Below are 23,435 nucleotides of genomic sequence, written 5' to 3'. Positions count from 1 at the left end.
TGAAAGTTCCAGTTTCTCCACATTCTTTTTTTCATTGTTGTTCGGTTACAGTTGCCCCCAACACTTGTTAACTATTCACTTTTTTGATTACAGCCATCCTAGTGGACATGAAGTAGTATTTTGTTTTTGATTTGCATTTTTCCAATGGCTAATGATTGTTTGTTGATTGAGCATCTTATCATGTGTTTATTTGACATTTGCATTTTTTCAGAGAAGGGTTGATTTTGGATCCTCTGCCCATTTATACATTGGCTTACTTGTCTTTTTATTATTGAGTTATAGTAATTCTTTATATGTTCCAGATGCATATCAGACAAATTGCAAATATTTTCTCCCATTCTGTGGGTTGTCTTTATTTTCTTGAGACTGTCCCCTTTGAAGCACAAATTTTTAATTTTAGTGTCCAATTTAATTTGGTTCCTTGTATTTTTTTAATAGATTTTATTTATTTATCTTTAGAGGGGAAGGGAAGGAGAGGGGGAGAGAAACATCAATGTATGGTTGCCTCTCGTGTGTCCCTTGCTGGGAACTAGCCTGCAACTAAGGCATGTGCCCTGACTGGGAATCAAACCAAGATCCTTTGGTTTGCAGGCCCATGCTCAATCCTCTGAGCTACACCAGCCAGGGCAAGGTTCCTTGTATTTTTAATTTCATACCTAAGAGACCTTACTTAATCCACAGTTACACAGTTTTATGTCTACTTTTTCTTCTAAGAGTTTTATAGTTTTAGCTTTTACGTTTAGGTCTTTGATCCATTTTGAGTTCGTTTTTGTATATGGTGTGAGATAGGAGTCCATCTTCATTCCTTTTCATGTAGACGTCCAGTTGTTCTAGCACCATTTGTTGAAGAGACTGTTCCTTCTCCATTGAATTGTCTTGGCACCCTTGCCAAAAGTCAGTTTGAAGATAAACGTGGGAGTTTATTTTTGGACTTTCAGTTCTATTTCATATTTCTCTATTCCATATTTCTATTTTTGTGCTAGTACCACATTGTCTTGATTATTGTAGCTTTGTAGTAAGTTTTGAAATCAGGAAGTATGCGTTGTTTTTCTTTTTCAAGATTGTTTTGGCTATTCTCATTCCTTCCATTTCTGTGTGAATTTCAGGATCATTGTATCATATTTCTGCCAAGAAGTCAGCTGGAGTTTGGATGAGACTGTGTTGAATCTGTAGATGAGTTTGAAGAGCATTGCCATCCTAATAATATTGATAAGTCTTTGATCCATGAACATGGGATGCTATGTAATTTATTTGAAGATGGTGGTGCTTTTGTTTTCAGAATTGAGTTTCATTAGAAGAATTTTTCTAGCCTACATTTTCAGTAGCTTTTAAAATTTAGTTATTGTATATTTCAGCTGAAGATGGATATGGGATCCTTGATAACTTTCTGCATTTTGATTAATTGGCAGAACCAATTCCTTTAATTTTTGGTATGCAGAGCTTTTAAATACTTATAAGTTAATAGGCATTTTTGTAAAATATAGAGAATCTTGGAAATGTACACTTGACTAAAACTTTAAGGGAACAGGCTTGAATAGAAGGGAATTTATTCTCGATACCTGTGCAGAAGGGTGTACTGTTTATGCTGTTAGGCTTTTCTGCATTGATAGAACCACCGTAATGCAAGTTCTCCGGTAGTAGAGGCTGAGATGTTCCAGAGAGATCTTCTGACGTAGTAACATGTGGTAAGGAAAGAAAGAGACCTAAAGGTACGCTGATAGTCTTTAATACTGGACCCAAGAAGGCTGGTTAAGAGACAGTTTTACAGTAGATTAGGCAAGAGATATCCAAGGCCAGCCACTTGACAATAGAATGGAAAAGAGAGGATGAACAAAAATTAACAAAGTACTTCTAAGGTTAATAATTCCGTGCATTTGCGTAGAGCAAATGTGAAAATAGTTATTGATGGTATTCTCAAAGGACTAACTGGTCATCTCTTGGTTTCTTGAGTACAGGTTTTTAATTTAGAGTTTGAAGAAACTTTCTGTGGTTGCTATTCCTGAGATTATGGTCTTCTCTACAGCTTGTCCAGTTCATTACAGTTTCAGGGCAGGACAACCGAAGAGACATTGAGAAGGGCGGTTCCTGAGAACATAATTATTAACCCTTACCTTGATCCTTATTAAGTACCTTTGTGTCTTAATAGGTCTTTCTTTAAATTGTCGGTGGACTGTCCTGAGTGTAGTTGAAAGTTTGGTCACATTTTTCTAGGGAAGGAATCTGAAAAGTTTTCACAGCAAGGTAGTTCATCTAGTCAGTAGGATTGAGTCACCTGTGTAGTTCGTCAGCTGTTCTTTTCTGCACGGTTATGCGGTCTTGTCTTACCAGTCTTCTTGAAAGATAGGAAGAATTTAAAAGTCATGTGGTTGTTAGGCCTTGGTAGAATTGACAGATGGTACCTCAGTGAGTTAAATGTTCCAGTTTTTAAAGTCTAAATGTTATGCTGTGTGGAACAAATTATAGCTTAATTTCTTCCAGCAGTCTAATCATTTGAGCAGTTTTTTTTTTAAAGGGACTGGGTGTACCTTGACATAGGCTTGTCGAGATACATAGCGAGACTAAAATTCTGAGTCAGTATTACATTAAGTTTATAAATGTGATGCCAAAAAGTTCTGTACTTTGAAGTATTTCTAAGGTAAATGTATGCACATTTTTGAATGTTCATAGCAAACATTTCTGCTTACAAGATACTTGTGGACGTACATGGGAATAATAGTTTTTCTCCTTTGAAGGAACAGGTAAACATTTTGGAGACATAGCCAGAAGTGTATGTACAAATCTCAAGTTAAACATGTCGAAGATTTATAGCTTATAGTTTTTTTCTGAAATTGTTCTACTTTCTTAGGTTGAGATCATTCAAATTGAGCCCTTCTGTCAATTTTTCTGGTCCTTACTGGTCATTGTGCAGGAGTTTCTTCATTTGACTTCCAGTTTACCCTCCCTGCCAGTGAGCACGTGGTCATCAGGTAATTGGGAGCCCTGATTTGACCACGTTGCACTTCCTTCTAAAGTCTGGCATCGGAGGCTGCGGCGGTCTGGCCCCGGCCTGCCCTCCCAGCGCAGCAGCCCCTTTGCCTCAGCATGATGGTCCAGGCAGTCGGGACCCGTCCTCGTTCTCTGAGTGTCAGTCGTGTTTCTGCCTCTCCCGGTCTTGACTCATCTGATGCCCTGTGGCGAGAGTGTACTTTCTTTCTGTCGAGTCATCCTTTCAAAACCATTCTTACCTTTCTTTACCCTGTTCATGAGCCATATGGTTCTTGATTACAGTCGTTGGCAGTGCTCCCGTTTTCCTTTATGCTTCTCTGTTTCTCTAACCTGATAATCTGCGCTGGCACTTATCACAGATTGCTTTGTATTTAGTCATTTGTATATTTTGGTAGCTCTCCAGTTCAACTTTAAGCAATGTGAAGTTAGTGATTTTTGCCCTAGATACTTTGGAATATATAGGGCCTAGAGGCACACATGGACGGCGGAAGGGACACCGGACTCCAGAGTCAGGGCACCATGCTTCCGATCACAAATCTGCCACTGACTGGTTTTGTAACTGACTTTTGTGACTTACTCTCTTTGTAACTTGGTCTTTTCTTATAAAATGAAGGACCAACGGGGTGATATCTAGGTGCCTCAGGAGTTTTGGTACTAAGGTTTCTTGTACAGGCTTGCTCCTTGCAAATGTAGATGCTCCATAAATAGTTAATGAATAAATGATGTAGGACCTCATTCGTCGTCTTTATTGTTGCTTGTATTCTGTTGCTCGCTGGGGAAGCATATAGTTGGTGAGTGCTGGCTTGCTGCCTCCTCCTTTGTTCTTGGTCCTTAACAGTCAGATCCATTGCCTAGTTTTTCATTTTATACCATATGGCTCTCTATAGGCTGTTTCTCACTACTTTTTTGCCCCAGACTAATAAACAGTTAATTCAGCTGAGTTTTACATAAAAATTTTGGTCTGTTCTGTCCTTCAAACATTATTTGTATAAAGGACACATGGACAAAAACTAAGGGGGGTGAAAATGGGAGGGAGGTGGGGAGCACGGGGGGTGGGTGGGCTGGGATGGGAGTAAAAGAAAACTGTACTTGAACAATAATTAAATAAAAAATATTTTAAAAAACTCATTATTTATAAAAGTTAGGATCCATTTGTTCTATATTATATAGATATGCATAATGGAAACATATAGTCAAATTCACATCTTTATGTAATGTGTTCATTGTATAGCATGAAATTCTGGTCTTTTTCTCCTGAAAAGGATATGTTTTTTTTTTTTTGCCTCTAAAGGGTGGTTAAGAAAGTGGCTCAGTATATGGCTGACGTATTAGAGGACAGTAAAGACAAGGTTCAGGAGAATCTCTTGGCAAACGGAGGTAAGCTAATGTTTCATGATTTGATGTTGACTTGTATGAAGTGAATGACTAAGCTATAAAAACAAAAAAAGAATTTAAATCTATAGATAAGGATCTTAAATGTGATAGACGGACATTAAAATATAGAAATTACTGAATTCAGCGATACTGCTAGTTACAAGTTGCCTCCCGAAACACAGGCTCATCTGAGACAGTCTTACATAATGTATAGTATAGCTTATGATATGGATGTCAAATCCCTCCAGACGCAGTATTATAAAGATTTATCTTAGTTCTTTCCGGTATTTATTTGTTAGTTGACATTTACAAATGTGTTTCCAAGTTATGTGTCTGAGCATTTTTTTTTTTAGTTAAGTACTTGTTGTCTTTCTAACTTTTAAATTTTTAATAGCATCCAACTGATAAAGCCTTAGAGTAAAAATTATTTTTTTATTACAGAGTAATGTCCCCTGCCTTCAAATGTGAATGCGGCATTTCTTTACCTTAGTACCTGTACAGTAGTTGGGTACTGATCTTTTTGCAGCTAGAACTTAACATTTCCATAGAGTTTGCTCTGTGCAATGGTTTTGTAAAGATGGCATTGATATCATTGTCATCTGTACTTGGACTTGCTGTTTTCTTGGGAAATACCATGTTAGCATTTGTTTCATTTTAAAGTAGGCGGATCTTTAGTTATGTCATTATAATACAATATAATTATAATACATATTATAATACATTATAATATAACTAAATACATGATAAGGTCACTGATGTGACTTTGTTAGATTAACATTTATTAAATAGAGCTCCAGGGAGTCATGGGATAGGACCAACCAGAGACCTCAAGGGAAAGTGAAATAGAGAAGTTTATTACTCACAGGTCCTGGAGGAGGCAGGGCAGGGTACAGCTGAGAGTGTTGGGACATGTGCCTTTGATAGGGTCTGGGGGTGGAATGCTTTGGGGTTCTCAGGCTAAGTTCTGGTAGGTCAGTTCAAACCAGAAAGAATAGGGTTTTGGTAACTTGGAAAGTGTCTTATCTAAAGGGTCCACAAGAGGAAGGCCCTAGGCAGTGGGAGAGTTATCCATGGAACTCACATTAGTTGTGAGCCTGCAGGCTGTTATATGGGGCTGTTATTGAGGGGACGGGTAGTGTAATTTCTAGGCCCCTACAGGCCACTTGGCCACACACAGTGGATGCCAACGCAGCAGCATGGAGTAGTTTGGCTAAACTCTCTAAAGTAACAGTATTTTAAATCTACATTTCTCTAATCTCATTTCTTCTCCTTGCAAATAAGTATATCTTCAGTAAACACATAATCTATAAAAATATATAATTTATTCTTGCTCTTTGTTTTGAGAGTGCTCCTGATCTGATTTAGTGTTTCTGTTAACTTTTGTTTGGGACATAGGGACAGAAGGTAGATATGTTAATTTAGGGCAGTTTTATTCATCTTTTAGGTGACTGATGAACTAGGGTGCCAGTCTCATAGGTGGAAAGGGGGTTGACACTCTAGGGGGGCAGTGCATTTCAAATTGATTTTGGAAGTACCGTCTACATTATTGAGTTGTTGGAATTAAAGGGGAGAAGTTGAGGAGAGAATGATATTTTGAGATGAATTATTTTTTCCAGTTAGCTGTACTTGACATTTGGGCTCCCTGACCCAAGTCTGATGGGATCAGGCTTGAAGGGTAAAGTCATCTTGATGACTAAACTTTCAGGAAAAGTTATTGGCTGTCTCTTTGGCTCTAAAGTTTTTATTTTTTTTATTTGAAAGTGGAAGGTTCTGTGTTTTGGAGATTGTTTGAAGTATAGGCCCCTAGGAACAATCATCACATGGTGTTAACAGCAAGTTTATTTTCAGTTTGTTCAGGTTATTTGGCAAAGACAGGGCATACTTTTGTCAAATTCTGCTAATTGAGACAATTTGAAGCAGTTTCTTTATCTTTTTATCTCTTTCCTGCATATGAGGCGTACCATGGGTACGTACATGTTCCATCTACTAAGTTGTCAGATTAGAAGGAGTATTTTAATATATATTAAATGTTGAGTAAGGGTAAGAGATCCAATCAGATTGCAAGGAGAATTTTGATTAATTCATCATACTCAATATAGTTCCACCTTTATTTAATCAGAATGCTTCGGAAATCATGACATCTTTACCAGTTTTTTCAATGCCAATTTCAGCATTAAAATAGGAATGTTTACTGTGTAGCAAACTACAAAAACCCTATTGCTTCTCCTCAGTAATTAACTTATTCCCTCATTTCAGTTGACTTGGTTACTTATATAACAAGGTTTCAGTGGGACATGGCTAAATATCCAATCAAGCAGTCCCTGAAAAATATTTCTGAAATAATTGCCAAGGTAAGATAAAAAATGACACAGGTAGGACACATTGATTTATAGTGGCTTCATTTATTTTATAAGCAGTTAGCTATGGAAATACTCTTTAGGTTTTGAAAAGGCAACTTAGTTATATGTGACTTAGAGAAACAGGAGGTACCCTGACTACAACTTTGCTAAAAACAAGTATAGCACTTCTATGTATAGATTATCCAAGTTATGTAGTTTATGCACTTGCATAGTTAAGTTTAATGTTGCATCAACAATGTTTAAGGAAAGAAACTTTAAAATTCTATATTGTATACAGATTGTAAGGGTAACTGAGATCATGTAGAATAGGAAATCGGAGTCTATTAAATAGGATTTGTGAGTCACGTAGATGGTAATGGCTACTTAGGTATGTTTATACTGATTTAGACATGAAACTTCATGTTCTCTGACGCCTTCTGACATTCAGTATTGCTTCTCTACCCAGAAAGGTGCCTGTGTTTATGTACCGTATGATTTTTAAACATTTCCAAGGAGTACACAAATCCTGAAGCCCATCCATGAACTCAAGAGTTTAAAAGCTCCTTTTTATATTGCAGTCCTGGAGCTTGAGAGAAAGTGTAGAAGTCTTACCTGAAATTATAATGAGGCAAATAGACAAGGACTTACTGTTGTCAGTATTTTTGTGACCTGGCTATAGAATAAAAAGTATGGTGTCAATTACTTGGACAGATATTTCTTTGATTCTCAATCACTTTATTTGTATAGTATATTCTATAGTTAAATGTAACTGAATAGATTATCAAGGATTTAACTAAAGTCATCATGTAATTTAATGAAAATTAGTAGTTTGGTAATATTATAAAATGGTGCTCTTACTATGACTGAGCCTGTTTCAGTTCTTATCAAGGATTTAGTGTTCCTCTTCCTGATACTATTATAGATGAGGTAGGAGATTCAGAGCAAGTGAAGTGACTTACCCAGTATCACACGACACGGCTGAATGAATAATAATGGTAGAGCTGAGTCGAAGCTAGTTTTTCAACTATTAAATCAGGCTGTCAGGATGGCTAAATGGTTTAAGAGGCCAGACTCAAGGTACTCAAATGTGAAATCCACTGCTTTGCATTTTCTCCCTAAATTGTTAGTAGCCGTAGCCATCTTTTGGAAAAATCAGCTTTTTAACATTCATAAATAAATTCAGTGACAATTCAAGTTACATTGAGAAAACTTCTGTATAATAATAGTGGAGTTGTGAAGAATAAAACTAATCTAGTTTATTTAGGGAACAATCCGTCAGCCTTGTGAATTAAAGCCTTTTAATTAGTAATCTCTAAACCTGTTGGCCTAGATTTCATTTAGGTTTAAGAAGTAGTACAGTAAATAATTGAAATACATGAGGACTAAAATATTACTTTGAGTAGAAAAGGTTCATATGGAAATTACCATGGTTATTAAAAATAAAGTATGTTATTTTTTCTTTTAAATGTAATCTTTATTGTATTTTTTTCATTACCATTTAATACACCTTCCCCCCATTAGGTTATATTTTCTTAAATGACCTTTTAAAGTTGTGCTTTAAAAAACAGAATCTTTTTACATCAGGAACTAGTAGTTGTTTTTTTAAAGTTAATGTTTAAGTACAGTTGACTGTATATTAACAGATGTAGATTAGGAATACCTGGCCTCTTTTTTTTTTTTTTTAAGGGAGTAACTCAGATTGACAATGACCTGAAATCTCGAGCATCCGCATATAATAACCTGAAAGGGAATCTTCAGAATTTGGAACGAAAGAACGCGTAAGCACACCAAGTGTTGGTGAATATGAGGAATTAGAGAAGTGCCCGGCCGCGTGGCCAGTTGGCTGGGCCGTTGTCCCCTACACCAACGGTTGTGGGTTTGATCCCTGGTTGGGGTGCATCCACCAGGCAGCTGATCCATGTTTTTCTCTCTTGTGTTGAAATTTCTGTCTCTCTCCCCCCCGCCCTTCCTCTTTCTTTCTAAAATTAATAAACATATCCTTGAGTGCGGATTTAGAAAGAAAATGAGAGAAGTACTCTAGCATACACTGAGTTAGAGATTGTTGGGGTTTAGTAAGTTGCAGCTGTTTATTTTTTCACTTCATGGAAAAAAGTTTATTAATTGAGTCTAATCAAAGTAGATGTGAGACAGACTTTTCATACTTGTTTCATAATTAATACTTGTGAGTGATACTTAAGAGCTCAATCCTGGTTTATGCCTTTGTGCATTTGATGAAAAATGTCTAAAATTGTTTTAAATCAAATCATAGTTTAATTGCATAATCTGGTCAAAAGACTTCTGTGGAAGAATCTTTTTATAATGCAATACTCATTCTTCGTTTTCCCAGTTCAGAGATTTTGCACAGTAGGTTTCCTTAAATTGAACACGTTTCTTTGGGTTGATCTCCTTGCAGCAGGACTGCTACAAGCGCAGCTTTAAGCACTTAGCTGTTAAGCATTCTGTCCCAGAGGAAAAGCTGGTTGGCATGTGCTGTCAGTGGTGTGAGCAGGCCAGACATTTCCGTTAGGAGGGGTCCGCACTGGGAGACCAGACGAAGACTGACCGGAAAGGGTTGACTGTTGGGCAACCGGCCAGAATCGCCTGGTATCAGGTGATACCCAGGGGGAGGGAGGAAAACCAGGGGTTGTGCTTAGATGATACAGTTTCATAATTACAATGAAATAGACTTTAATTAAGACCTAATGAGTAACACTTTCTCAGTCTGGATATTACATATGTAATCAAGAGAAGACCCGAGTTACATTAATTAGAGCAAACACAAAGGGAGACACTGGAGACCTATTTTGATAAATTGACATTTCTTTGGTTGCAGGGGTGAGAAATAGCTAAACTTTGACAACTTATAAAGTAAAAATGTTAACTAGACCAGTGGCTCTCTTGAGATGTCTGAATAGTGTATGTGGATATAATTAGTTTGCTGTTTCTTTACTTGTGTTGTGGGAGCATGTAATTATCAGCCTAATGATTTCTTTCTTCTTCCTCAGGGGAAGTTTGCTAACTAGAAGTCTAGCAGAAATTGTGAAGAAGGATGACTTTGTTCTTGATTCAGAGTATCTCGTCACATTACTGGTCGTAGTTCCCAAGTATGTCTTTTTATTACAAAGGTTTTTACTTGTTAAATTACAAGAAAAATGTTCAACACTGATATGGTAATTTGAAGTTTCTCATAAAGCCTAAATGTAAAGGGACTGTCACCTGTCATTCATTCTGTCAGCTAGCATACCCCTGTGGCACGGATGGTAGAGTTTAGTTATAACTAGAGACATGAGTTATAAATTGAAGTTTCAAAATCAGTTTAGCAGCTTAATAGAGTTGGCTCATTAAAAAGTTAAGTAATGTTAAATTATTTGATTTAGAAAATGGATTTAAATTTTCTAAGATACAAAGTTCTTTGTTCTTTTATTTTTGTTTTTTGAAAAATGTTTATGTTTGGTTAGGATGAATTAAGCCGTATAAGAAGCAAAGGATGTGCCTGACTGGTGTGGCTCAGTGGATTGGGCGCTGGCCTGCGTTCTGAAAGGTCACCAGTTGATTCCCAGTCAGGGCACATGCTTGGGTTGCAGGCTGGGTCCCCAGCTGGGGGCATGTGAGAGGCAACCCGTCAATGTTTTTCTTGAACATCAATGTTTCTCTCCCTTTAGTTCTCCACCCCCCCCCAAAAAAATAAATAAAATTTGTGTTTAAAACCAGAAGATTTTTCGTTTTCTCTACGCTGTAATTGAAACAGGACCAAGGCATTACCTTATTTAGGGTAATAATGAATTATTCTCTGCCCCGGCCTACAAATACTATAGTTCTTTATTTTAAATTACAAACATGATTGTCTCTTTCTACAACCCCAAAAGCCAGTTCTCTAGAGAAGGTTGTTGCACAATTGTTCTGTGGCAGCAAGGTTTACTGGCACTTGGCTCAGTACTTCCTGGTGCTCGGTGCTTTCAGTAAATATCCTCTCGTCCAGCCTTCCTCTGCTACTGGAAGGAAGTGATAGTGCTTTCGGTGTGGCCTCTTTCTTTCCCTCCCTCCCTCCCCCTCTGTCTCTCTTTCTATTTCTCTCTTTTCTTTTCTATACATTATCAACCCTAAAGTTTGAAAGTAATTTAGAAAATATGCTTTGCCTTACTTCCTTTCCAAACTTAGTTCTGGGATGTGTCTGCTTTGCAATAGGTAGTGGATATAAGGGTGGTGAACCATAGGTACTTCTTCATTCAGTGTGTTTGAAATTCATTCTCAGTAGGAAACGTAAATATTTTTATTAGATAGATTTGACATATATTTAGCCAAATTTCCTATTTGTCCCATCATTTAATTTCTTTTCTTTCTGGATGTGGCTGGAGGTAGGACTTACTTTTCTTTTCCAATGCTTGTTGTACCTTTTCTGCAGGTTAAACCACAATGACTGGATTAAGCAGTATGAAACACTAGCTGAAATGGTAGTTCCAAGGTCTAGCAAGTAAGTAGTAGTCTTTGTAAAATCCATTTCTTTCCTAGAAAATTCCTTTTATAGTTTGGATGTTGGGTTAGGAAATATCTTTGTGGGAAGTTTATAGTTTTATTTCACCTTATAAACAAGTTATATTAATTCTGGCTATCATAATTTTAGTTCTGGAAGGGACGTACACAGTCTGATTCACCCACTCATGTTTACGGATGTAGAAGTTTGAGGCCACAGAAGCGAAGTGGTTTGCCCAGAGTCACACATCCTGTGAGTGCAGGGCTAGAACTAGAACCCAGGTCTCTGGTGTGACACGTTTTCTGCTACCTTCTGAAAATTCTTTAATCAGCATTCCTGGGTACCTCTGATGAGTCCTCACTGACCTTGTGAGGGAAGTGTCCCAGAGTGGCTGTTCGAGTTCTGCGTGGCTCTCCAAATCGTCACTGCCAGTGTCCAGTGGCATAGATTCTACCTAATTTATACTTTCCATTAGAAAACCCCTTTATTAAGCACTTTATACTTTATGGATTAACATACATTGTCTGATTGTAGCAATTCTGTGGGGTGGTCTGGGGAGTTATTCTTATAGATGAGGAAGTCAGAACGCAGAAACTTAAATAGTTGCTTAAGGCATGTGGCAACTCCCATGCCCAGTGACAGAGCTGGACTAGCACTCCCGGTCGTGTACTCTTTGACACTATACCTTGTCATTGTTTCTGTACTGGGCTATTGCACACCAGGTGTTCTCTGAGACAGTAATAAATGGCAGGGTACTTGCACGCCCCGAAGGTGGCAGCATGGGGAAAGAAAGCATAGGCCATAGTAGGAAGTGCAACTAGTAAGGCCAGGCCCACGAACTATTTCCTTTTCCAGTTTCAATGTGTCACATGGGAGGTAGCTTACTAGAATGGGAAGAGTCCTGGACTCAGGGATCTGAGTTCTATTGCGCGTTCTGCTACCAACTTGCTGTGTGACCTGGGGTAAGTCTTTTGACTTCTCTGGGCCTCATTTTCTTTGTCTGTAAAGTGAATATAGCACCTCCTTTGTACATGTCGTAAGGTTATTTTAAGGCTTTGGTAAGATTTACAAAATATAAAGTGTATGATTAGTATTGTAGTTTCACAGACGGTGATTTTTTTTGAGACCTAAACCACAAACCTGTGCCCATCTCGAATTTTAGAGTGGGCACTGGGAGGGGTGCTCTAGCTTTCACTCACACCAGCCCTTCACTTGGTAAACATGTCAGGTCTCGGCGCTGGTTTTCTTCTGAAGCTCTAACTCTGGTGGACAACCTGTCTTACACCTCCGTGCCCTGTAGCGCATTAGAGCCATAGAGGTCCACTTTGTCTGGGGGGCCAGGGAGGGACGAGAGTAAGGACCCTGTGCACACATGAGGTCCGCCCAAGTGGTACGCGTGCCACGTTTGAGTTCCAGGGGATGGTGAGCAGGCTAGTTAAGTAGGCCCAGATTTACTCTAAAAGAAGGACTTTAAAATACTACTTTAGAAATGCACATCTTCAGAAAATCACTTGAGTGGTTTCAGGGGAAAAGTGGCAGGCAGTGACCGTGCAGTGCGGGCAGGACCTGTCTTCGGAACGACCCCGCCCTTCCTCACCCAGTGAGAACGTCTGTTCTGCTCTGTCTCTGTTCGGAAGTCATTTGGAATCGCTGACTTGAGCACGCACTGACTTGCCGTGTGCGTTTAGCCGTTCAGAGCAGAGCAGTAGTGCGGCCTGCACTGTGAGGAGGATGATTAGTTTGGGGTGGGGGGCGGGGAGGAGGCCCGGTGGGCTGGTCTGGAAGGTGTCCTAGGTTGAGGAAGGATCTCTGTGCCTTGAGACTAGATTTTCTCTGGCTGTCATAGTACTTAAGGTTTTTGACTAATGACGGTGTGATGGTCATTGTTCTAAGTGACTTTATAAAAACTCATAAGTAGTGATACTTTGACTTTTTGCTTTTTTGGTGCAATACTGGAGCGACTGTCTTGGGGAGAGTGAGGTGAAAGTGGAGTTCTGAGGTAGAAGAATAGGTTGAAAAATACCATCTCAAACCCGGAAGGAACAGTTTCATTTTAAAATATGTAAAATCTGATTATCTGCAAAATGTTCTGCCTGAAGTCCTAAGCTGTTGGACAGTTTGCAACACCGCCCTGTTGTGCAGTTACGCGCAGGACGTGTGTGTTGCGTGTCGGTGTAGCAGTCAGAGAAGCGGAGGACGGGCTGCTGCTCTGCTCCTTTCTGGTTGAAAAATGGTTCATGGTGAGGTGCTTCTTGTTCCTGCTTTCAGAATCACCACTTTCCTTTTCGTCCGTGTACTTTTGCTTAAGATGGTTTGATTAGGTCAGACCACTGTTCACTTCTGCCTTTCTCAGTTGTTGGAAGCAGCGCCGCCGGCTCAGCGGGGCTTCATGGAGGGGTAAGTGCAGGGACCTGGGGCTGCAGATGAGGTGCAGGAGCCGAACTAGGAAGGCCTGGAACGAGCCGCACTAGCTGTCGTGCCGAGAAAACTTTCTCGTGTTTCACGGCAGAGATCACGAAGATCACTTTTATGAAGAAAAGCGGGGAAGGTGTCTTGACAACGAGGCAGGTAGGTTGTCTGGGGAGCCGAGAAGGCGGCAGGTCTTTGCAGTGATGTCCAGGAGCCCGTGACTGGGTGGAAGGGCTGGCCCCACTGGGGTCTTCTGAAGCCTGACACGGAGCCCTGAGACGAACATGCAGGTGCGTTTTCTCAGGGGTAGTTCAGGCAGTTGTGTGCGGTTTGATCCAGGCTGTGATGAGAGAAAGGAGGTTCCGGCGGTGCAGAGAGGGTGGGCCGGAGAGGGGGAGAGTTAGGTTTCCAGGAGAGAAGAGGAGGCTTAGCCAGGACGCCAGGAGACTCTGGAATCAAACCAGCCACGGACGGTGTTGCTGAGGCCAGCCCGGCAGTGATGTGGACTGAGAAGCGTGCTGCTTAGAGTGCGGATGCTGTCCTTGAGTTCCTGTTCAATGTGACTGGTTAGGAGGCGGCAGATGTCGTGTAGGGCTGTTGGAGGAGACAAAAACATGGGCAACGCGGTGTCTTCAGGGTTCGAGGCAGGTTTGGGAAGGGCCGCCGTGGTCTGCGCGTCGTCCTGCCCCTCCACTGTCTGCCTTCTGTCTCTGATACGAACAGAGGGCAGGTAAACGCCAGGTTTTCAGTGGGCTTTGTCTTTTGTTCCGTAGTGTTCTCTCGGAGGACCAAGACAGTTACCTTTGTAATGTCACACTGTTCAGGAAGGCGGTTGATGACTTCAGGCACAAAGCCAGGGAAAACAAGTAAGATTACTATTTTTTTCATTTGTTTTTTAACTTGTTAAATCACCTGAACACAGTATGGACAATTTTGATTTTTCCTCCCAAATTTAGATTCATTGTTCGTGACTTTCAGTATAATGAAGAGGAAATGAAAGCAGACAAAGAAGAAATGAACAGGCTTTCTACTGACAAGAAAAAGCAATTTGTATGTATTCTTAATATTTAGTGTTATCAGTGTTAAGCAGAAGAAAAACTGGTGTTGCTTTTATTTGATTTAAAAGAAAGCAATACTCTGACTTTGCATTGAAGACATTTGATTTTAATTACTTTTTCTATTAAATAATCAGAAGGAATTTTCTCTAAACAAGCTTGGATTTGTGAATGGTTATCTTAAAATACATACCTAAAATTCATTACTCCATCTAAATCCATGCGAGAAGTTCATTTTAAATGCAGGGTGTTAGTTAGAGCCCCTGAAGTGGAATGGTTGATTTAAGTAGTACAGCTTTCTCTTTCCAGTAACAATTTTCATTTTCTTAGAGCAGTTTTTTTAAATGCCACAGGGTTTTACTGAAGCAGTTTTTATTTAAACCATTGGAGAGTTATGATATTCTAGGCAGAACAGGGAACAGGAATGTATTTGGTGTGCACTTTCTTGCTGTCTTAAGATGTAGGATAATCGTGAAGACCGAAAGATTGGGAGGGGAGACGTGATTAGTGCAAAGGTGTTTCTCTTGTAATGAGAAAGAAAATAAAGGCAGTTTCATTTTAAACTATTTTTAAGTACTTTATAAATCATATTATCTCAGTTGAGAGAAATCTAATCCTAACCAAGTAAATGTCTAATAAAGCCAATTGGTTCATCTAATACCTACTTGCCATTTTTCAAGACCAAGTTTGTGGTGATTTTTTTCCCTCTTTATAGGGTCCACTTGTGCGGTGGCTGAAAGTGAATTTCAGTGAAGCATTTATTGCATGGATTCATGTGAAAGCATTGAGGGTTTTTGTTGAATCTGTTTTAAGGTAAAGAAAGTTCATTAAGAAACTTGGATCTGAAGAGTTCATAGGTGCCCTTATATTGGACCTCTTTATTGTAACACACAGTCCAGTAATAGGAAATTGTATGTAGAAACCAAAGGGCCAGTCACAAGGAGAGACTGTCAGTGTCATACAGCTTATTACGTGCACATGTGCCGTGTCTCTTAACACTGGATTCAGAAAGAGATCCATGCTGCTGTACGCTGATTCCTTTCTTATACATTTATTTAGGTTGAAAGTAGATTATAAAATATTAGCCAATGTTTGTTTAAAAGAAAGATCTTTCAGATATTTACATGTAGTTTGGTACAGTATAGTAATGACATTTGAAATCATTGTTTTATTTAACCAAAAATAGTTCATATTTGACATACATAAATATCTTATGGTCTTCTATACCTATTACTCATATTAGAAATTGTGAAAGATTTATCTTCAGCTATGCTCACTGTTTTTAAATTACTTTGAATTTTAAAGTAAGATGTGGTTAATTTCATGTTGTTTATCATGAAAGTATTTACTAAGTTTACATACTATCATTATTTTATTCATAGATTCCCTTAAATATTGAAGAGTAATTAAAGTAATTCCTAGTAGACAGTTGGCTCCAATTTTAAAGAAAAATACCTAGTGGACAATGAGGACCAGAGAAGGTTTGAGTTTCTGTGTATGTTAGTATGTTAGTTGAACTTGTAATGGTGGTTGTTAAAATGAGGTGCCTTCTCCCCATTAGCTATGCTTCAAGGAGAGGATGAGAGTATTTGCTTTAAAAGTAAAGTCTGTGTGTTTGCTTGTGTTACATACTGTGTTTTTGCTTCTTTATAAGGTATGGCCTGCCAGTGAACTTTCAAGCAATGCTACTTCAGCCCAATAAAAAAACAATGAAGAAACTAAGAGAAGTATTATACGAATTGTATAAACATCTAGATAGTAGTGCGGCAGCTATTATTGATGTAAGTACTTGTTAGATAGCCTCATAGAATCGTAACTGGAATGAGTTTCAGAAAAAATTACTGGAAAAGACAGAAAAGGGACAGTGAGCATTGTGGTAATTCATTCTGTTTTTATTATTGAGATTCTCAATTAGTTTGTTAGATAAACATAGCAAGTAATTTACCTTGTTTACGCTGTTTTATGGAAGTTAGATCTGGGATTCCTAAAAGCCAATTACTATTTTGCTATAAATCAGATGTTTATAGTTGCAGAAATATGGAACCAATCAGTGATATTATTTGTTTACAAAAATTATAAATTGCAGAGAAGAAAATTATTTTCACTTGGTAGAAGTAATGAATGAAACAGATGAGCATTGTAAAGCAAATTGTTTTTCTAAAATGGTATGTGTTTTATACTTTTTATACAGAGAATATAAACAAAATATGTGTGTTTTTTGGCATTGCTGTTGTTTAAGATTGTAGTGGGCTTTTATTTTATATTTTTTCAAACATGTTGATATTCTTCCTCTTTAGTTAGGGTGGTATATCTCACACATGCATTAGTTTAGAACCCATGAAAACTTAGGTTTATTTGATAGAAGAAAATGCAGGAAATGACCTACATTTTCATGGAATTGTCAGTAAAATAATGAGGTCCAAATATCTGACCTACCAGTAAATTCTTATAATAGACATACATATGATACCTTTAAAACCATACTTGTTTTATTGTTATCCAATATTTTATAGGCCTTGTGTCCCATAAACCGAATACCCCAAGCTTGAGAAAAAATATTTTTTTTGCTGTGCACATAAAAAGGGGCAGGATCATGGTGAACACACAGGCTTTGAAGTTGGCCTTACCACTCACTGTCTGTGTCTCCTCGGGCACGTCACCCTTTCCGGGCTTGTTTCCTCATTTGCAAATCGAGATACTGTGTACCTGAGATTAAATTAGCATAAATGCATGAACTTGGTCCAGAGTAGGTGTTAATGGAAGGTAAATGGTAATACTTTATTTCTTTGTTTACTTTCTGTAAGTACATAGTCGAATAATTTGTCTCATTTTTCATAGGCGCCTATGGATATTCCAGGCTTAAACCTGAGTCAGCAGGAATACTACCCCTATGTATACTACAAGATTGATTGCAACTTGCTGGAATTCAAGTAAAAACGAGCTCCTCCCAGACAACCCTGTCCTTGTGTTGGTGTAATAGCGAACAGAAGTAGGCTGAACTATGACAGTACTTTTAACTCTATTATCCTTTGCTTGCTTGTGACCCCTTTTCCTAGGTGAATTCTCCCATCGTAGTCCATTTCTGAACAGTTTCTTTTGAAAGGGAAATGTATGTCTTGTTTCTTTTTATTGATCAGGTCTGTAAATGTGTACTAAAACAAATCAGAGTCTATTTATAAACAGAATAGTTTATTTAAAGAGGTCTTTCCTCATCTATGTTGTGATAGACATAATTCCATTTGTTATTATTGTGCACAAAAGCCTTGTTTACAAGGGAATGGTGTAAACGTTTATACCATTTTGTTCACTGTATTTAGTAGACATAACTGTTTAATAGTTACTTGATCATGATGTAAAGAAATGTGACAATATTCAGTTATGTGCTTTCTGAATGTTTTAAATTATAATCGATGAGCTTTGTTGACACCCACAGGAGAGAATAAAATTACCTGTGTAAAGGTGTATTGTGGTGTGTGTAACTTCAGAAGATTACAATTCAGTTTGAGAGTTTAACAAGTGGTATCATAGTTAACCTGCTATGCCACTTTTAGTGTTTTGTTATATATGAGGTGTCTGACTTGTGTTATGATTTAAATGTGTCAAATTTGGATCAGAGCACAAATTTGAAGATTATTTTTCCACGCATGATGGGTATTTCCATTTGGACACTAGAGTCGTAGTTCTTCAATATAGCGTTGGCCACAAAGTTCGTTTGTTTTTCTTCTGCAAGATGGCTGTAGTGGCGCTTAGCTGTCTTTGACCTCATTCGAAACACTTTTGTTAGATTGTATTGTGACAGCTGTCATATCAGCATGCATTTTTTAAAAACTTGTCAAAATTGGTGAATTTTTGTGCAGCTATTTTAATATTGAAGATGGAAGAAAATATGCAACATTTTCAGCATATTATGCTTCATTATTTCGAGAAAGGTAAAAATGCAACTGACACAAATGATTTGTGCAGTATGTGAAGGTGCTGTGACTGATTGAACGTGTCAAAAGTGGTTTGCAAAGTTTTATGCTGGAGATTTCTTGCTGGATGATGCTCCATGGTCAGGTAGACCAGGTGAAGTTGACAGTGATCAAATCAAGTCATTGATTGAGAACAATCAGTGTTACACCACATGGGAGATAGCTAATATACTCAAAATATCCAAATCAATAAAGTTTTCATGAAAATGAAAAATGTCTTTTATTTTACAGAAAAAACTAAACGGACTTTTTGGCCAACCTAGTAATTAGGAGGTAGGGCTGATTTTGAATAAAGTGTAGCAGAATTATGTAGCTTTAGTCACTTGTTTAAGTATTTTACACAATTTAAGAAGTATACTTATAAAAGCCTTTATTTTGACGTTTATGACGTAGTCTGAAAGTAGAAGCATTGCCAGCTTTAAAAGTCTGAATCAGTGATGTAGTTTACAGCATCCTGAGTGGGTTTCTGAGTGAGGGCGTGGGGCAGTGCTGCCCTGTCTGGGCCCCCACCGCCTTGAGAGTGGAACAGAGAAGTTTACATTTTGTTCTAAGGGCTTTTATAAGCTGTTCTTTATTCTTTAGAAAATTAGTCTCCAGAAGCCTTTTTATTTCAAAAGTAAGTGTTAACGTCAAACAATATACACTTCTAATGGTAAAACATGAGAGAGGATGCCTGCTCCCTGCTCCCACCTCCCACGCCCGAGGGCCCCCAGGGCCCCCAGCGCCCCCAGCGCCCCCCAGCCCTATTACTTCTTCCCGAAGCAGTTTATGTACTCCCCCAGGTCTGTCTCTGCTCCACAGCACATACACACACACAGTTTTTTTCAATAAAAGTAAGAACATACTGTACACACTCTGTCACCTTTTTGCTTACCAGTGTGCCCAAGACTTCCTTACCTGCCTGTATATTTGGAGCTACCTCATTCTTTTAACTGACAACATGGTTTTCCATCGTGGGTTTGTGCCATAGCGTACCTGAGTGGATGGATATTCAGTTGGTTTTTATTTTTGCTCTTACAAACACTGCTTTAGTGAAAATCCTTATATAGACTAAATCCTTAAGGAAACTAAAATCGTTAGTTTCCTTACTAGGAGAAGTAAGAGAGATCCTGGAAGTGACATTGGTTGGTCACAGGCTGTATATGTTCAAAGTTTTGACACGTACTGCCAAGTTATAATCTATTCATTTTAATTCAAGATGTGTTTGGGATGCAGATTTTACTTTCAGTTTTCCTTTGGATAAAAAAAAAGGAAGCTGAAAAGTTTTAGTTTTAATATTAGGAAATTCTGGTTCTCTGTCTTTTGCAAGTGTTCTTTGAGTCAGTGGCTGTAAAAGGGTCTAATCTCTCTCATGGGTGATGTGTTTTGATGATTAAAAGATTTGTGTAGGCCTAGCAATGATTTGAAAGTTCGATTTAGACTTTAATACTGCTTTTAAGATTCCCTCCTCTTTAATCTTGGCTAATATAATTATGATGTGCCTTGGTGTGTGCTTTCTTGGGTCCACCTTCTTTGGGACTCTCTGAGCTTCCTGGATTTCCTGGAAGTCTTATTTCCTTTGCCAGATTGGGGAAGTTCTCCTTCATTATTTGTTCAAATCAGTTTTCAACTTTTTGCTGTTCCTCTTCTCCTTCTGGCACCCCTGTGATTCAGATGTTGGAATGTTTAAAGTTGTCTTGGGGGTTCCTAAGCCTCCTCATTTTTTTGAATTTTTGTTTCTTCATTCTGTTCTGGTTGACTGTTTATTTCTTCCTTCTGGTCCAAACTGTTGATTTGAGTCCTGGTTTCCTTCCCATCACTGTTGGTTCTCTGTACATTTCCTTCATTTCACTTTTCATAGCCTTCACTTTTTCTGCCATTTTGCGGCTGTACTCAACCAATTCTGTGAGTATCCTGATTACTAGTGTTTTGAACTCTGCATCTGATAGGTTGGCTATCTTCAGATAGGTTTGTTGCTTAGTTGTATTTTTTCTGGAGCTTTGATCTGTTCTTTAATTTGGGCCATATTTTTGTCTTTGAGCGCCTGTCACATAGTAAGGGACGGTGCCTTAAGTGTTCACCAGGGTGGGGCAACCCATGTCACTGCCTTGTGGCACTGTGTGTGAGGGAGGGGTCCGAGAGGGAACAGCGCTGCTTGCTCAGCTCTCTGTTAGCTTTTAGTCCCTTCCGCCACTACCCCTAAGCAAATTGGGCCCTTCTGGTGCTGATTCCCGAGTGGGTGGGTTGTGTACCTTCTAGGACCCTGTGGGTCTCTCCAGCAAACTCTCCTGTGAGGCTGGGAGTTTATCCTCCCGCCTCAACCCTCACAGGTTTTTGGAGTCAGAGGTTTTGAGGCTTTAATTCCCCGCACTGGAACCTTGGGTTGTGTGGTCTGTTTCACTCCCCAGTTCCTCCCAGTTTATCCACATGCAAATATGGGATGACCTGCTCCACCAGCTGCCGCCTCGGTCCTCCAGCTCCTACTTTGCCATGAGTTCCCTCTACCTGGCTGCCCATCTTCTCCACTCCTACCAGTATGGATGAATGTTTCTTCTTTAACTCCTTGATTGTCAGACTTCCATACAGTTTGATTTTCTGTCAGTTCTGGTTGTTTTTTGTTTTTAAATTTGTTCTCCATCTTTTGGTTGTGTGAGGAGGCACAGTGTGTCTACCTGTGCCTCCCCCATTTTGACTGGAAGTCTGCCTTTCCATTCTAAATGATAGCTTTTCTAGATACAGTAATCTTGGTTGTAGGTCCTTGCCTTTCATGACTTTGAATACTTCCTTCCAGCCCTTCTCGCCTGTAAGGTTTCTTTTGAGAAATCAGCTGATAGTCTTATGGGAACTCCTTTATAGGTAACTATCTTCTTTTCTCTTGCTGCTTTTAAGATTCTCTCTTTTACCTTTAACCTTTGGCATTTTAATTATGATGTGTCTTGATGTTGCCCTCTTTGGATCCAACTTCTTTGGGTCTGTGCTTCCTGGTCTTGTATGTCTGTTTCCTTCTCCAAATTAGGGAGTTTTCTTTTTCTTGCTCTTGCTCTTCCTCTTCTCATTCTGGCATCCCTATGATTTGGATTTTGGTACATTTGGAGATGTCCCAGAGTGTCCTTATACTATCCACATTTTTAAAAAATTCTTTTTTCTTCTTGCTTTCCTGGTTGAATGCTTATTTCTTCCTTATGTTCCAAATCATTGGTTTGAATCCTGGCTTCCTCCCCTCCACTGTTGGTTCCCTGTCGATTTTTCTTTATTTCACTTAGTGTAACCTTCATTTCTTCTTTTATGTTGTTGCTGTACTCAGTGAGTTCTGTGAGCATCCTGATAACCAGTGTTTTGAACTCTGCATCTGATAGGTTGGTTGTCTCTATTTCCTTTAGTTCTTTTTCTGGGGTTTTGTTCTGCTCTTTCATTTGGGCCATATTTCTTTGTCTCCTCAATTTGGCAGCCTCCCTGTATTTGTTTCTGTGTAATAGGTAGAACTGCTTTGACTCTCTTAGTAGCGTGGCCTGTTGTAAAAAGGCAACTGTAAATTTTTTGGAGTGAAGCCTTAGGCTGTTGCCAGGGCAAAGCAACCCACTTTACCACGTTGTGGCTGTACGTGTGGGGAGGGCTCAGAGAGGTGACAGTGCTGCTGCCTGGCTTCTGGAGGTTTGCTCAGCACTTGCCCTGTTTTCAGTCACTTCACCCCACACCCTGTTGTGACTGGCACCCTTCCAGCTGTTGCCTTAGGGGTGAATTCCCAACTGGGTGGGTGTATGTTTTAAGTCCCTGCGGGCTCTTTAAGCCGAGTCTCCTGAAAATCCAGCAATATCTTCTGCTACCCCAACCCCAGTGGTATTTACAGCCAGATGTTACGGGGATTCATCTTCCAGGCACTGGAACCCTGGCTCTGCAGTGTGGCCTGGGGCAGGGATTGCTTGCTCCCTAGGTGTCCCTCCCAGTTTCATCCACCAGAGTTGAATGTGGGATTGTCTGTTTGCTGCTTCCACCTCTCTGTACCGAGTTGTATCTTCTTGCCTCTCCGCCACTCCCGTCCGTTTGGATGAATGTGTCTTCTTTAAATTCTTAGTCGTCGGACTTCCATACAGCTCGATTTTCTGACAGTTCTGGTGTTAACTTGTTTTGAGATCTAGTTGTAATTCTTTTCTATGATTGTGTGAGGAGGTGAAGTGTGTCTACCTATACCTCCACCTTGACCAAAAGTCTCAGCTGCCTTTAAAAAAACACATGCACAAGGTTAAAAAGCATACACCCAAATATTATAGAAAAGCTACCCTTTCAAGGTCATAATTGAAATTTGCAAAAACTGTGTAAAATGATCAGGGTCACATTTTTATCTTTTAATTCAAAACCCACTTTGGATGTGATTTATCACTGCTTGTAAAATTTAAAAGAACAATCAAGACGTTTAAGGAATGTTCTGTATGAGGAAACAAAAAGAAGCTATGAAGATAAAAATGAAAAAGGAGTTAAATGCAGCAAAGGTTGTTGGTTTTAGACAAAAAATAAATAAACTGTGCAACAGCATCTGAACTTGAAAGTGTATTTTTTTAAACTAAAGGATGAACAGAAACGATCCAGAATATTAAGTCCAACGAGGAGCTCTCCTGTATCTCACCGTTTCCGAGGCACGTGGATGACTTTATCAGAGAGTTCTGTGACAGAGCCTCCTTCATTTACCTTTTTCACAATTACAACATGCCAGATTTCATATTTAAATATGTACATAAATATTTGGGCTGATTCTTAGGGTAATTGCATGTCGGTACAGGTTTTAATGTTACCAGAAACATAAATAACTTGCTTTTTAAAATAAAAGTTGAGCCCTAGCTGGTGTAGCTCAGTGGAT

At 39.0% G+C, this 23,435-nt stretch overlaps 1 protein-coding gene across 2 annotated transcripts in view; it reads left to right on the top strand.

Moving 5' to 3' along the window:
• Positions 1 to 23,113, top strand: part of ATP6V1C1 (ATPase H+ transporting V1 subunit C1) — a 45,072-nt gene extending 21,959 nt beyond the window's left edge. For both annotated transcript variants that reach the window (XM_037133368.2, XM_037133370.2), the window contains exons 4-13: positions 4,277 to 4,362; positions 6,616 to 6,710; positions 8,385 to 8,476; positions 9,704 to 9,802; positions 11,101 to 11,169; positions 14,352 to 14,444; positions 14,535 to 14,628; positions 15,349 to 15,446; positions 16,288 to 16,414; positions 17,472 to 23,113. In XM_037133368.2, the coding sequence (XP_036989263.1) occupies positions 4,277 to 4,362; positions 6,616 to 6,710; positions 8,385 to 8,476; positions 9,704 to 9,802; positions 11,101 to 11,169; positions 14,352 to 14,444; positions 14,535 to 14,628; positions 15,349 to 15,446; positions 16,288 to 16,414; positions 17,472 to 17,567 (949 nt within the window). In that variant the 3' untranslated portion in view covers positions 17,568 to 23,113. The remainder of the gene's footprint in view (positions 1 to 4,276; positions 4,363 to 6,615; positions 6,711 to 8,384; positions 8,477 to 9,703; positions 9,803 to 11,100; positions 11,170 to 14,351; positions 14,445 to 14,534; positions 14,629 to 15,348; positions 15,447 to 16,287; positions 16,415 to 17,471) is intronic.
• The last annotated feature ends 322 nt before the right edge of the window (positions 23,114 to 23,435 follow it).

The sequence above is a fragment of the Artibeus jamaicensis genome, unplaced genomic scaffold (assembly GCF_021234435.1).
Source record: "Artibeus jamaicensis isolate MK-2021 breed Jamaican fruit bat unplaced genomic scaffold, CSHL_Jam_final scaffold_916, whole genome shotgun sequence".
Lineage (NCBI taxonomy): Eukaryota > Metazoa > Chordata > Mammalia > Chiroptera > Phyllostomidae > Artibeus > Artibeus jamaicensis.
This window is presented reverse-complemented; position numbering and strand designations above follow the sequence as displayed.